Source organism: Dendropsophus ebraccatus, chromosome 15, assembly GCF_027789765.1.
Source record: "Dendropsophus ebraccatus isolate aDenEbr1 chromosome 15, aDenEbr1.pat, whole genome shotgun sequence".
Taxonomy (NCBI): Eukaryota; Metazoa; Chordata; class Amphibia; order Anura; family Hylidae; genus Dendropsophus; species Dendropsophus ebraccatus.
Window position 1 is genome coordinate 69,050,923 of NC_091468.1, and position 16,280 is coordinate 69,067,202.

General features: G+C 42.3%; 1 protein-coding gene across 1 annotated transcript in view; it reads right to left on the bottom strand.

Moving 5' to 3' along the window:
- Positions 1-3,254: 3,254 nt before the first annotated feature.
- Positions 3,255-16,280, bottom strand: part of CNST (consortin, connexin sorting protein) — a 62,715-nt gene continuing 49,689 nt past the window's right edge. The window contains exons 10-11 of the mRNA XM_069954326.1: positions 6,218-6,338; positions 3,255-4,736 (exon numbers count right to left, since the gene is read on the bottom strand). Of these exons, the coding sequence (XP_069810427.1) occupies positions 4,531-4,736; positions 6,218-6,338 (327 nt within the window). The 3' untranslated portion in view covers positions 3,255-4,530. The remainder of the gene's footprint in view (positions 4,737-6,217; positions 6,339-16,280) is intronic.

Sequence of the window (16,280 nt, forward strand, 5' to 3'; positions counted from 1 at the left end):
AAATAACAGCAAATATTTGCCATTTAAATGGCGGCCATCCACTCAATTTCAACACTGTGTGAACAGATCCTTTCTGTGTTTTCAATCCACTCCTGGTTTTGGTTGCAATATGAGACCACAATACTGACTGAAATATACGTAGTGTGAACCCAGCCTAATACTGTAAATTCACTCAACTCTTCTCCTGGTTTTGGGGCGGGTTCACACTACGGAATTCTCGCGGACAATGTCCGCGGAATTCCGTCAGCTGTCCGCCCGCACGGGCACGCGCTTTTCCGCCGGCTCCATAGACACCATTCTATGAGCCGGCGTATTCCGCGATCCGCTGAAAGAAGTGACATGACACTTCTTTCAGCGTATAGCGGAATACGCCGGCCCATAGAATGGTGTCTATGGAGCCGGCGGAAAAGCGCCCAGATGTGCGGGCGGACAGAGAGCGGAATTCCGCGGACATTGTCCGCGAGAATTCCGTAGTGTGAACCCGCCCTACGTTAGTAACAAGAAGAAAAACCACACACTATCTATTCTTTGTGAATAAAGTTCACCTCTCTCTGGCGACCTCACCAGCACAGTTGAGCTAACATCTGCCTGTATGTAGTGTTGGGCGTCTGTATTTATTTTGGGATCAGGTGACTGAAATAATTGGCAGCATCTCCGGGGCCGAGTATTGGTGTCAGTTCCAGCTCGGAGTCGCATTATTAGACTGTGTTTGAGTTGCTTTAGTACAGTACACAACCTTTTCAAGTCTCATACATTATCAAATGGTCCCACTCCCAAGGCCTGCAGTAAAAATTAAAGATGTATTAGGCTCAGTAACATTAACAGCAAATAAAAGAGAAGAGCAAATCTGAGTATAGCGGAGGGTGCAGCACAAGTTGGATACAGCCCTAAGGCTGCCAGGAAGACATGGCTACAGCCATCGGTGGTGTGACTGATTTCCAGGACTCCCTAGGCCGCACGCTCGGCTTCAGACTGACCCAAGAGTGCTTGAGAATCTCTAGTATATGCCAAAAATGACTGATGGAAGCCCCATTCCTGGGACTTTGAGAGACTGAAGGTCCAATGTTTGGCACCAGAGAGAAGTTGCTGAGGTGGCCAGGGTTGTTCGGGAAAACGTTGTTTTTTTTTTCCAACAGCTACAATGGCGAGTCCGGAAAATATAGCAGCACAAGGAACGCTTACAGCTCCAAGGGGGGAACCCCCCCCCCCCCCCAAAAAAACGTAAAAGTGGATAAACCTTTGCCAGTCAAGGTATTACTAAGGAGGAGTAAGGGCCCTATTACACGGGACAATTATCGTGCGAAAAATCGTTATATCGTTTGAATTTAAACAATAATCGTTCTGTGTAATTGCAGGCAATGATCAGGAAATAGTTTGTATGTCGTTGACTTAGATCTGAACCTAAAATTATCGCTAATCGTTCGCTCAAGTTGCGCATTTGTTCACTAATGGTTCAGTGTAATTGCACATTGTTCATTGTTTTGCTGGGATCAGATGGAATAAACAATTGTAGTAACGATCATAACCAACGACTATCGTTCTGTGTAATATGGAGAGCAAGTTCAGGTTAACGATAAACAATCTCGTTTGCGAACGTTAGTCGTTAAAAATCGTTCTGTGTAATAGGACCCTAAGGGTACAAACCCACACACCGTATACACAGCAGATACGCAACAAATACGCAGCAAATACGCAGCAGATTTGTTGGTACAGATTTGATGCGGTGTTCAGTTATTTAGATATAATCTGCTGCGTATTTGCTGCGTGTTTGCTGCGTATTTGCTGTGTATCGCAGCAGTAAATACGCTGCTTATACGGTGTGTGGGTTTATACCCTAATGGTGCGTTTATACAGATTTTTCAGAGAGATTTTTGAAGCCAAAGTCAGGAATGGATTTGAAAAGAGGAGAAATCTCAATCTTTTCTTTATGACCCGTTCCGTGTTTATAGTCTGTTCCTGGCTTTGGCTACAAAAATCTGTCAGATAAATCTCTCTGTGTAAACGCACCATTACTCTCTAGAGGTGCAATACAACTGGGGTCGCTGTACACGATACTATAAAGAATGACTCAAACAGCAGATTAACCATGTAAAATATCTTTTTTTTTTTTTTTTTTTATTAACCTTGGAAAGGAGCCATGATGTACAGATCATTATGTGACAACAAAGCACAAGACATGAGGACACAGCTCTGGCTGTGACAACCTGATATTTGGGCACAATTCATACTATATAGCAGTTAAAAAAAAAGATCGGTGTTGCCAATTTTCCCATAATGCTTTGCCGCTGCAGGATTCTTTTCTATTTGAAAAATCTTTTCTCCTTTAATATCTTCAAGCTTAATTATGTATCTCATCTGTTCAGATCTTGCTGAAGTGGCTAAAAATTAAAATGAAAAAGGGGGAGAAAGGCACAAAACAATGCAAACACATGGTGTGGTGTAAAGAAATAAAAATAAAAAAATTATATATGTATATATATATATATATATATATATATATATATATATATATAATTTAAAAAAAAATCACACTGCAGTGGTTGAAGATGCCTCATTTGCTGCACAAACAGGGCCGTGTTAACATATTAAATGAATCGACTTTTTAATGCATTTTTTTTATTGCTTGATATACAGATCGACTGCACAATGAATCAATAGAATATTCTGTGCATGGTCTAAAGCAATTAGCAACCTGTTCTACATGTACAATATAATTGGCTGTAATTACCCAGACTATTCTAATCACCGATTCATTGTGCAGGTCTGTTTATATTGTAAGCAATTTAAAAAAATCTACTTAAAGTGATATTCCACTAATAAAAGCTTAAACCCTATCCACAGGATCTACCGGGATTGTCTGATGGCAGAGGGTCCAACCTCTGGGGTGCGGGAATGGGGACTGAATGGAACAGTGGGTCAGCATGCACTCCAATAATTCTCTATAGAGCTGAGAGCCCAAGCTCAGAAAAACATGGCCATACTTGCCTTTTTTTATATAAATTTATAATTTACTTATATTTAAAAAATAAAATCCTGTCTTCCAGTACTTGTCAGCTGCTGTATGTCCTGCAGGAAGTGCTGTATTGTCTCCAGTCTGACACAGTGCTCTCTGCTGCCACCTCTGTCCATGTCAGGAACTGTCCAGAGCAGCAGCAAATCCCCATAGAAAACCTCTCCTGCTCTGGACAGTTCCTGACATGGACAGAGGTGGCAGCAGAGAGCACTGTGTCAGACTGGAGACAATACAGCACTTCCTGCAGGACATACAGCAGCTGACAAGTACTGGAAGACTGAAGATTTTTAAATAGATGTAAACTACAAATCTGAATAACTTTCTGAAACCAGTTGATTTATTTAATTTTTTGCTGGAGTACTACTGTAATTGCAATACCATGCACAAACTGGAGACAGGGGTGATATTGTGTTTGTACGAAAAGTAGCTGTTCTTTTTCTAATCCTGGATAACTCCTTTAACCACAGTGTGAAAAAAACAACCAGGCAAAGAAAGAAAGAGGTCATGATCACGTACCTTAACATGTCGCAAAAGTATGCAAATTTCCTTTAAACCGATAAAACAAAAATAAATATATTTTACCATGAATAATGCGCTGGACCAGCCAGCAGCAACAAGTTCAGAAAGAAAAAAAAAAAAAAAAAAATCACCCTCAAAGATGGGAATTAAAATTTATCTGACGGTTTTCTGGGTAAAATTTCTGGGTCTTCCTTACATTACCAGAGCGTAAAATAACCTTAAGTCCCACTAAAAAAAAAAGTTTTCTTTCTAATCAACTGGTGCTAGAGATTTTTTATTTACCTTTATTACATAATTTGCAGTCTTCCAGTACTTATTAGCTGCTGTAGGTATTGCAGGAAGTGTAATTATTTCCAGTCTGGAGAGCAGGAGAGGTTTTCTATGGGGATTTGCAGCTGCTCTGGACAGTTCCTGACATGGACAGAGGTGGCAGCAGAGAGCACCGTGTTAGACTGGATAGAATACACCACTGCATGGTCATACAGGACATACAGCAGCTGATAAGTACTGGAAGACTGGAGATTTTCTAACTGAAGTAAATTACAAATCTCTGGCGCTTTTTGACACCAGTTGATTAGAAAGAACATTTTTTGGGGGGTGATCTACCCCTTTAATGAGGGAAGGTGGAGAACGGATCAATATTTTTCCTTTACAATAAAAGAAACTCTATACGTTTACATCCTGATCTGAAGGCCGATATACAAATAAACGCAGGTTTTCAGTGTCTAGACCACAGGAGAGCAGTCACCAAACAGAAAAGTGGAAATTACACAACACACACACAAATATGCAATAGAAAACCATAGGTTTCATCTGTACAGACGGTACACAGACATAATAAAAAGCGGGAGGAGTCACTGGGACCTGTCCGCCATGCTGAAAACATCATTTATCCCCACAGTCCTTATAGTTCATCTTCTTAATATTAAATTAAAATTATTACATCATAGACGTCCTCCAATGAAATGTTCGGAGTTTCCATGTGCCGCTCTCCTGGGTCATGTGACAAACAGCCAGTGCTTTATCTCCTCCACTCCCTGCAGGGCCTGTGTGTAGTAAAAGTCCATATTTGCAGTAAAATCTTTACATACAGAGGACTCGGCGTCACCAAATGTGCAGTATAACGCGGTCCCCCCAACACTGAGAAACACGGTCGCCAGGCAAAGAGCGATCAGCAGGATACAGGATCCCCCGCCGATCTCCTCTGCAATGAAACACATTCATCGTGTAAGAAACCGTATGAACGATAAATCCGCCAATGCAGGGTGTGTTTATTATTATTATTATTATTAGGTTCAAACAAGCAAATGACGCACTGTTTTTGACATGGATAATGCAGAAATTTGTGTTAAAAACCGCACAGCGTCATCCTCAGACAGGTGGCCTAATTTTTCTGCAGTTTAGTGATGATGCTGCCATTGAAGTTAAAGGGGCTGTTCACCAGTTTTTTTTAAGATCAACTGGTGCCAGAGATTTGTAATTTACTTTTATTACAAAAATGTCAAGTCTTCTGGTGTTTATCATCTGCTGTATGTCCTGCAGGAAGTGGTGTATTCTCTCCAGTCTGACACAGTGCTCTCTGCTGCCACCTCTGTCCGTGTCAGGAGAGGTTTTCTATGGGGATTTGCTGCTGCTCTGGACAGTTCCTGACATGGACAGAGGTGGCAGCAGAGAGCACTGTGTCAGACTAGTGAGAATACACCACTTCCTGCGGGACATACAGCACCTGATAAGTATTGGAAGGCTCAAGATTTTCTTTAATAAGAGCAAATTACAAATCTCTGGTGCTTTCTGACACCAGTTGATTTGAAAGAATTTTTCAAATTAATTTTTTGTGAACGACCGCTTTAATGGCAGCTTGAGAGCTGGCCAATCCAGTCAGTGAGGTATGTAATCTAACTGATCGGCGCTTGTATACTGGGCCTATTATGATGTCTGTGCAGCCCTTGCTGCGTATATAGAAAATAATAAGGTATATACTTACCTCTCCATGCTCCCTGGTTTCCTTCTGACCTTTCCTCGCTCACCACAGCCTCATCAGTCTGTGATTGGCGGAGCGGGCTGTCACTGTACAGACAAGTTTAGAAGCTTCAGCTGTGGCTGTGGTAAGCGGGGAAAAGGCAGGATGATGCTAGGGAGCATGGAGAGGTAAGTATTATTTTCTATATAAACAACTGAAACTGAAATTATTAATTTACTGCAGAGACACCATCACGTGTTTCTCAACATCAGTGAGCTAGCCAGAGCTTCTACTGAGAAGGAACAACCAAGGCGAGAAGGGGAGGCGAGCCTCTAGTCAAGGAAACCACCTTCACGAACGTTGAGAAGCACATGGTGTCTCCGCGGCGTTTCGTTGGATCCGGCTGGAGTAGGGGGCGGGGCATAATTAAAACAGTCCTGATAAATGTTCCTCTTTATTCTGCCGCACACACAATTCACTTAGGAGGTGGACCAGAAACTAAGTCACACTTTTTTGGAACAATCATATGATTGTGCAAATTTGTGCATCTTTTTAAGACAAAAAATCACAACTACACCTATGGTAAATTTCCTCCAATATAGCAGGGATAGGGAGCCCCAGCTGTCCCAAATCTACAATTCCCATCATGCCTGGACGCTTTGGCCGGAGGTTCCACGTCCCTGCTATATACCATCTATATAAATGGGGATTCATTCCATACAAACCTTGGTCAAGGACATCGTCTGTTTCTAGGAATCTCACTTTCCTCTTTGTCGGCTTCTGGTTCTCCCCATCACTTCCATTTCGCTTCTTCAGTATAGAGACCAACCCAGAAGCGGGGCTCACCTAGTAAGAAACACCATGGGGATGATCAGGTTCTGTATTTAGAAGCCTATATACCTATTCAGGCACAGACTCTGGGTACAAATACATGCAACAAAAATGACACTTTCCTTTAAAGGGGTACACCGACAACAATGCTTTTCTTTCAAATCAACTGGTTTCACAAATTTATACAGATTTGTGTTTTACTTGTATTTAAAATCTCCAGTCTTCCAGTACTTATCAGCTGCTGCAGCAAGTGCCCTGCAGGTAGTGGTGTATTCTCTCCAGTCTGACACACTGCTCTCTGCTGCCACCTCTGTCCATGTCAGGAACTGTCCAGAGCAGCAGCAAATCCCCATAGAAAACCTCTCCTGCTCTGGACAGTTCCTGACATGGACAGAGGTGGCAGCAGAGAGCACTGTGTCAGACTGGAGAGAATACACCACTTCCTGCAGGACATACAGCAGCTGATAAGTACTGGAAGACTGGAGATTTTTAAATAGAAGTAAATTACAAATCTCTATAACTTTCTGAAACCAGTTGATTTAAAAGAAAGATTTTCGCCAGAGTACCCCTTTAACCATTGAATTAGTTATAAACCTATTACATGTATACTGTACTGAATAGTCGCTCTTCTACACTTTTATGTTTATGTGACCGCATGCAATAGTTTAAGCTTTTTGCTGGTAAAGCAGTAGTCCCCATTGCCAGCACTCTATGACCTGAAATAGATTGGATTTAGCTAAACCGTCACAGGTGCAGGGAGCGCTGGACACAGTTTATTTTAAGGCTACGGAACATGTGAAGTGTCGGCCAGGACATAATCCACTGGGCTGTGAGAAGTGCTGATGGGGAGTAACTGGGAAGGGCGCAGAGGCGACGCCGTGTGCACACAAGGTTACTTTCATGTGTATTTTAGGCTGGAATATAAAGAATTCCTGTGTTTATCTCTGAGATGGGGAACCAGGGCTCTCCAGCTGTTGCAAAACTACAACTCCCATCATGCCTGGACAGCCAAAGCTGAACAATAGCTCACAGGATCGCCCCTCCAGGATCATCAGTCCAGCTAGATCTCTGTAACCTAATAGGATAGCTCCTACCTGTTCTGCTCCACTTCCTCCCTGTCCGTGCTGACACTTCTGTAGACGAGATGGGTGGGAGCATACTGTGGGCATTGTGTGATGGTTAAACCACGCCCACAAACAAAATGTCACACAGCCCCCCTGATGTTGCTGCAAAATCAGGCAGATCACTGGCTATCACAGCCCCCACCCCCCCCTATTCTGCGGAGAAAGCCTCAGAACGGAGCACAAAGGAAGTCGAGAACTGGAGAGCAGGAAAGGTAGAACCATTCTTGCTCTCCAGATGAGGGGCATGAGGACCAGAAAAATGCCGGATCCTCTGCTCATCGTCTGTTTGCAACATACTTCAAAATTCATTGTTATCAGCCGCCCATCTTCCTGTGTACACGGGATGTGAGACCAATAACGATAAAGGCAAACTAACAGCACGGTAATACATATAGGATATACATGTGTCTGTGCTGTCAATTTGCAGGTCACACAGCAGTACATACTTACTTACCTAGTGTACTACTGTGATCCAGCATCCTCTTCTACGGCTCTCCTGTACAGCTGGCCGCCACCTCTTCCAAAATGATTGACAGCTGGAGGAGGCATTGGTCTGAGAACACAGTGTCAGGACAGGAAGGCCGGAAAAAAGAATGCCGGATCACAGCAGCAGTGCAATAGGTAAGTATCTGGAAAGTGACAGCATGGATATACTGTATGTATACATACCTGTACTGTCAGTTTTCCGGGCTAGAAGAAGAATCGTGCAGCCTGGCCGCTTGATTTGGCGTGCTGATCAGCGCTTGTTTGTGGCCCCCGCGTACAACAATTCTTTAGATCTTAAAGCTTCTTAAGTAAATGCAGATCTACGATTGGATGTTATAAGCAACAATAGAGAGTTGTGAGAGACGAGACCCTACATAGACGAGTGCAGCGCATCCACCGGCCACCATGCCGCCTAGGAGATAAGTAACCGGTTCTACCGCATTGTGATCTCATCTCGGCCGGACTAATAATAGTCAGAGCAAGAGGCGCAAGAAATGGTTTTCATTACGAGTTTCAAGGAACCAGCATATAAAGCGATTATATTCCATTAACCCCTCCATGACCAGACTGTTGGTGGACACACGGGGCCATGGTTTTGCCTGCGGCATAAACACGTCCGATCGCAAGTGTTTGAAAACTTTGGACAGGGCATAACTACTCCAGGAGGGTGGAATACCCCTTTAATTAACTGGTCATTTGTCTTTAAAGGGGTACTCCTGCAAAAAAAAAAAAAAATAATAATAAAACTGGTGTCGGAAGTCATTTACAAATCTGTATAACTTTTTATTTAAAAATCCCTAGTATTCCAGTACTTATCAGCTGCTGTATGTCCTGCAGGAAGTGGTGTATTCTCTCAAGTCTGACACAGTGCTCTCTGCTGCCACCTCTGTCCATGTCAGGAACTGTCCAGAGCAGGAGAGGTTTTCTACGAGGATTTTCTGCTGCTCTGGACAGTTCCTGACATGGACAGAGGTGGCAGCAGAGAGCACTGTGTCAGACTGGAGAGATTACACCACTTCCTGCAGGACATACAACAGCTGATAAGTACTAGAAGACAAGAGATTTTTTAAATTGAAATAATTTACAAATCATATATATAACTTTATCCGGAGGAAACCCAAGCAATCAGAGAAAGAGCATACAAACTCTTTGCAGTTGTTGCCCTTGGTGGGATTTGAACCCAGGACCCCAGGCTGCTAAGCACTGAGCCACTGTGCTGCCCATATATAGCCGTCATTCTTCACTTCACATTTGTAGTGTGTTTAATCTACCCCGGTTAGGGACTGTTCACACTGAGTAAAAGTGGTGGAATTTTAAGTGCAGCCCCTGCCGCCGCTCGAAACTCCTGTCCCATTGTTTCTATAGGATTTCTCATGCGCCTCCGCCCAAAGGATTGACATGTCAGAGGTTTGTGTCTGTCGGGGTCCAGGTGATGAGACCCCCGCCAATCGCTAGAATGAAGAGGCAGACGCCTCCTCATCACACTCTGCCTCCTCACCTCCGTCTCACTACTAAAGGATCGGTGGACGGATTTATAATGGAGTCCTATAGAACCCCTATGGGGGGGGGCTTAAGGGGGTTATCCAGCGCTACAAAAACATGGCCACTTTTCCCCCTCTCTTCTCTCCAGATTGCGGGGGCGGGGGGTTTCAAACTTTGTTCTAACGACGATCAGTAAATGACTGCTCACTCCTCAGCTGATCATTGTCTTTATTACATGGAACAATAGCTGCCTGATAACTGCTCCATGTAATAGATCAGGGGTAGGAACCTCGGCTCTCCAGCTGTTACAAAACTACAACTCCCATCAAAGCTAATGCTTATCTAATATGTCCAGGCATGATGGGAGTTGTAGTTCTGTAACACTTGGAGAGCCGGGGTTCCCTACCAGTTGCAGTGTCCCATGTTTGCATTCAGCACATATTCTACTACAGCTATCTGGATTATTATCCTGACGGTATGAACAGTGCGGTATTATACTGTAATCTGTATATAGATCATACATAGTAGTTATAGGTTACACTATCACAGGTTCTTACACAATAAATAACCTGCTTACTTACAATAACTTACCTTGGTCTTCCTCATTGTGTACTAGGACATACAGTGTATATATATATAGTCCTGTCTGTACATAGGGGTATGCATGATGGTAGAGAAGTGTCCTTAGAGGGTGGAGTGTTGACTTATTGCTGCATGCACAAGGGTGCCATAAAGGGCCGACCTCACACACTGCGCTCTGTAACCATTTCATTATCAGATCGGATCGCTTCATTTCAGTGGTTACTCAATTTTAGATAGAGTTAAAGGGGTACTCTGGGCAAAAATCATTTTCTTTCAAATGAACTGGTGTCAGAAAGTTATATAAATTTGTAATTTACTTTTATATAAAAATCTCAAGCCTTCCAGTACTTATCAGCTGCAGTATGTCCTGCAGGAAGGGGTGTACTCTTTCCAGTCTGACACAGTGCTCTCTGCTGCCACCTCTGTCCATGTCAGGAACTGTCCAGAGCAGCAGCAAATCCCCATAGAAAACCTCTCCTGCATTGGACAGTTCCTGACATGGACAGAGGTGGCAGCAGAGAGCACTGTATCAGACTGGAAAGAATACACCGCTTCCTGTAGGACATACAGCAGCTGATAAGTACTGGAAGGCTGGAGATTTTTTTAAAATACAAATTACAAATATATATAAAACTTTCAGAAACCAGTTGATTTAAAATAATTGTTTTGTGGAGTACCCCTCTAAAGGGTTTTCCAAGTAATGTTTTTAGTTTCTTATATATTGGCTCAAAAGATAAAAACTAATTAAAAAGAAAACAAAAAAGAATAAAACGCCACTCCGCCTACATCTGGCGCCCCTTTTTGATGTGTTTTGGTGGACGGGTTAGGGTATGTTCACATCTCGTTTTTGGCCGCACGTCAGGAATCCGTGACAAAAGGATGCTGATGTGCAGCCCGGCGTACGGCCGACGGCCACATTGACTTAAATGAGCAGGACGGAGTGATTATGCGACTGTTCTGCTCATTTGCTGGACGTACACGGCTTTTGTGCAGGACTCAAAAGCGCGGTCGACCACGCCTGTCTGTGGCATCAGCCCTTCTAGTGGGGGGCACTGGAGAAGCAGAACATTTTAAGGAGACTAAAGCTTCTTTGCTTATTTTTTTACCCAGATTCCTGTCTGTATAAAGTTTTCATCAGAAGTTTAAATCACCAAACCCCTTCAAGTGAGTGGATCAAAGTGGTCCAAGGACGGACAATGGGCAGCAGCGTCATGGGCAGCCAAGGCTACCAGTCCTTATTTACCTCTCCCAGTGCCTGCAAACCGCTATGTGATCGGGACCCCCACCGGAAGTAATTTCCCCCCGAGTTGCGATGGCGTCTTGGGTAAATGCCTGTCTCGGTTGATGGGCTGCTTGCTCAGCAAATCAGTGATTGAAGCGAGTGGCCAGTCCATCAGCCAGGTTGTGACATCGGCAGCGCAGGAGATCCGTGAGCCCGGACAGGATCCCAGAGAAGCAATCCGGTGCTGAAGAGGCGCAGGGAGAGGGGAGGTAGAACCCCCTGTTATTTTCTCAGTTCCCCTGACACTTAAAGTGACTCTGTACCCACAATCTGACCCCCCCCCCCCCAAACCACTTGTACCTCTGATAGCTGCTTTTAATCCAAGATCTGTCCTGGGGTCCGTTTAGCAGGTGATGCAGTTATTGTCATAAAAAATTACTTTTAAAATTGCAGCTCCGTGCCCTATGGGAGTATCTGTGCCCTAACTTTGCACCACCCCTCCGTCCCTCCTCCCCACCCTCCTCATTATTAGGAATGCCACTGGAACATTTTCTCCTGTCTGAACATTACACAGGTCCTTAACGGTCCAGCCCATGTGCCAGGCTGCCACAGGTGGTGAGTAGGAGACAATCTGCCTGGAGCATTCCTAATGATGAGGAGGGTGGGGAGGAGGGACGGAGGGGTGGTGCAAAGTTAGGGCACAGATACGCCCGTAGGGCACGGGGCTGCAATTTTAAAAGTAATTTTTTATGACAATAACTGCATCACCTGCTAAATGGACCCCAGGACAGATCTTGGATTAAAAGCAGCTATCCGAAGGTACACTTTAAAGCGACTCTGTACCCACAATCTGTCCCCCCCTCCAACCACTTGTACCTTCGGATTGCTGCTTTTAATCCAAGATCTGTCCTGGGGTCCGTTCTGCAGGAGATGCAGTTATTGTCCTAAAAATTTACTTTTAATCCGGCAGCGCTGTGTCTAACGGCCGGGGCTTACATTTGTATATTCATTAGGTTGGCACACCCTCTCTGTCCTTCTTCCCCACCCTCCTCATCATTAGGAATGCTCCAGGCAGATTGCTTCCTATTCCCCACCTGTGTGTATGATGAACATGGGCTGGATGGTTAATACACCTGTGCAAAGCTCAAACAGCAGTAAATGTTCCTGGATTATTCCTAATGATGAGGAGGGTGGGGAGGAAGGACGGAGAGGTGGTGCCAGCCTAATGCATATACAAATGTAATGCTGTGTTTACACGAAACGATAATTGGCCCGATCGTACGATTAACGATGCCGGATTAACGTTTTTTTTCCCCATAACGATCAGTGTTTAGACGGAACGATACATAATACGAAAAATTTGTTTTGCGATCGCTTAAGCCTATCTCACACATTGGTTAAAATTGGCGAACGACTGTTTACACAGAACGATTTGCGAACGACGAGCGACAATTTGAGAACATGTTGTAAGATCAAAATGAATGATTTCTCGTTCGTCGTTTGATCGTTCGCTCCGTTTACACGTACGATTATCGTTCGAATTCGCACGATAATCGTTACATAAACCAAAAAAAGGGAAAGAAGAGGGGGAAATAGACCCACCCCACTAACCAACCATGCAGGACCAAAAAATCACAAAATTTTTCTATATCATATATCTTTATTAGTATGTATGAAAAGTATATTACAAAACAAAATTTAAAATATTTTTACATAGTAAAGGAGCTGACACATAAACAGATCCCCAGAACAATGGTGGTGGTAAATAATATAGAGCAATATATGTACAAAATACAAAAATAATGAATTAATTTACACAAACGAAGCACTGGGCATTGGGCATGTGATTAGCTACGTTTAAGCATAGTGCTTAATAAAGTGCATACAAAAAGACCATAAAATACATGTCAAAATACTACCCATATGTACCCATATACTACCCATATGTCCTTAATGCAACGACCACCATACCACTAGTGGTATGGTGGTCGTTGCATTAAGGACATATGGGTAGTATATGGGTACATATGGGTAGTATTTTGACATGTATTTTATGGTCTTTTTGTATGCACTTTATTAAGCACTATGCTTAAACGTAGCTAATCACATGCCCAATGCCCAGTGCTTCGTTTGTGTAAATTAATTCATTATTTTTGTATTTTGTACATATATTGCTCTATATTATTTACCACCACCATTGTTCTGGGGATCTGTTTATGTGTCAGCTCCTTTACTATGTAAAAATATTTTAAATTTTGTTTTGTAATATACTTTTCATACATACTAATAAAGATATATGATATAGAAAAATTTTGTGATTTTTTGGTCCTGCATGGTTGGTTAGTGGGGTGGGTCTATTTCCCCCTCTTCTTTCCCTTTTTTTGGTTTAGGCATTGTACTGTGCATAAGGACCCCGGGATATACACCCATTGGATCATATATAGGTATATGTAGATAATCGTTACATGTAAACGCACCATAAGCCCCGGCAGTTAGACACAGCGCTGTAGGATTAAAAGTTGTTTTTAGGTCAATAACTGCATCACCTGCCGGACGGACCCCAGGACAGATATTGGATTAAAAGCAGCTATCCGAAGGTACAATTGGTTTGGGGGGTTCAGATTGTGGGTACAGAGTCGCTTTAAAGGAGGCTAGACTTCTCCTTTAATAATAAGGCAGTTATGACAGAAAGTTGATACCTAGAGTCGGGCAATTTTGGTCCAAATTATTATTATATTTTTTGTTTTTAATATATAGCAATACACATTTTTACACTTAGAAAGTCTAACTATTTGGTTAACAAACCCATGCATGCTCATATATTCAGGTTACACTTTAAGGCTATAAAGCCACAACTAGTGTTTAGTGAACTTCATGAAACTGTTCAGAGTCGCAAGTTTTCCGAACTGGATTTCTCTGCGTTTTACTGGAGACGTTGAATGCCGCCCCTAGGGATACAGCCATGGGCCATATCCAAGTTTCTGAGGAAGTCCTCCGGCTTTTCCCCCTCCCAGATGCGAAGAGTTAAATTACGAATATTCAGAGAAGCTACCAAACCTGGAAACTTTCATTAGGTTCGTCTGATACTACATCCAAAATCGCAGCTGACTACATGAGATCACCAGCAGATTTGTGTGTGTGATATCCGCAAGAAGTAATAAATCTTGTGAAGACCATGCTACACTATAAGAATGGTATATAGAATAGTATATAAGAGAATGGTATATTATACAGAATAGTGGTAGTAGTAAGAGAATAGTATAGTACAGTGGTGCCTTGGATTAGGAGCATAATTCGTTCCAGGACGGCGCTTGTAATCCAAATCCACTCCTAAACCCAAGCAAAACTTCCCATAAGAAATCACTGATCTGCAGACAATTGGTTCCACACCCCAAAATAATGATTTTTTTTTTATTCTGAATAACATGTAACACAAATGAAACAAACATTTAGAAACAGCTGAATATGACAAGTTATAAATTACTGTACAGTATAGCAATCAGCATGTGGTGTATAATGTATAGTAACTGTATAACCCTGATTACACAGCAGCTGGATATATGATATATAAGTTACTGTACAGTATAGCAATCAGCATGTGGTGTATAATGTATAGTAACTGTATAACCCTGATTACACAGCAGCAGCTGGATATGTGATATATAAGTTACTGTAGAGTATAGCAGCATGTGGTGTATAATGTATAGTAACTGTATAACCCTGATTACACAGCAGCTGGATATGTGATATATAAGTTACTGTAGAGTATAGCAGCATGTGGTGTATAATGTATAGTAACTGTATAACCCTGATAACACAGCATCTGGATATGTGATATATAAGTTACTGTACAGTATAGCAGCATGTGGTGTATAATGTATAGTAACTGTATAACCCTGATAACACAGCAGCTGGATATGTGATATATAAGTTACTGTACAGTATAGCAATCAGCATGTGGTGTATAATGTATAGTAACTGTATAACCCTGATTACACAGCAGCAGCTGGATATGTGATATATAAGTTACTGTAGAGTATAGCAGCATGTGGTGTATAATGTATAGTAACTGTATAACCCTGATAACAGTGCAGCTGGATATGTGATATATAAGTTACTGTACAGTATAGCAATCAGCATGTGGTGTATAATGTATAGTAACTGTATAACCCTGATAACACAGCAGCTGGATATGTGATATATAAGTTACTGTACAGTATAGCAGCATGTGGTGTATAATGTATAGTAACTGTATAACCCTGATAACACAGCAGCTGGATATGTGATATATAAGTTACTGTACAGTATAGCAATCAGCATGTGGTGTATAATAACTGTATAACCCTGATAACACAGCAGCTGGATATGTGATATATATGTTACTGTACAGTATAGCAATCAGCATGTGGTGTATAATGTATAGTATCTGTATAACCCTGATAACACAGCAGATGGATATGTGATATATAAGTTACTGTACAGTATAGCAATCAGCATGTGGTGTATAATGTATAGTAACTGTATAACCCTGATAACACAGCAGCAGCTGGATATGTGATATATAAGTTACTGTACAGTATAGCAGCATGTGGTGTATAATGTATAGTATCTGTATAACCCTGATAACACAGCAGATGGATATGTGATATATAAGTTACTGTACAGTATAGCAGCATGTGGTGTATAATGTATAGTAACTGTATAACCCTGATAATACAGCAGCAGCTGGATATGTGATATATAAGTTACTGTACAGTATAGCAGCATGTGGTGTATAATGTATAGTAACTGTATAACCCTGATAACACAGCAGCTGGATATGTGATATATAAGTTACTGTACAGTATAGCAATCAGCATGTGGTGTATAATGTATAGTAACTGTATAACCCTGATAACACAGCAGCAGTTTGTAGATACAGGATGGAGCTGCAGATCCCCATAATGGAGAGGATGGGAAACACAAGGGCTGACAGAGACTGCAGGGAGCATGAAGGAATGAGCAGGACAGATGTGGGCACAGTATAGCAGCACTCTGTCTGGGGAGCTAAGAGATTACCCC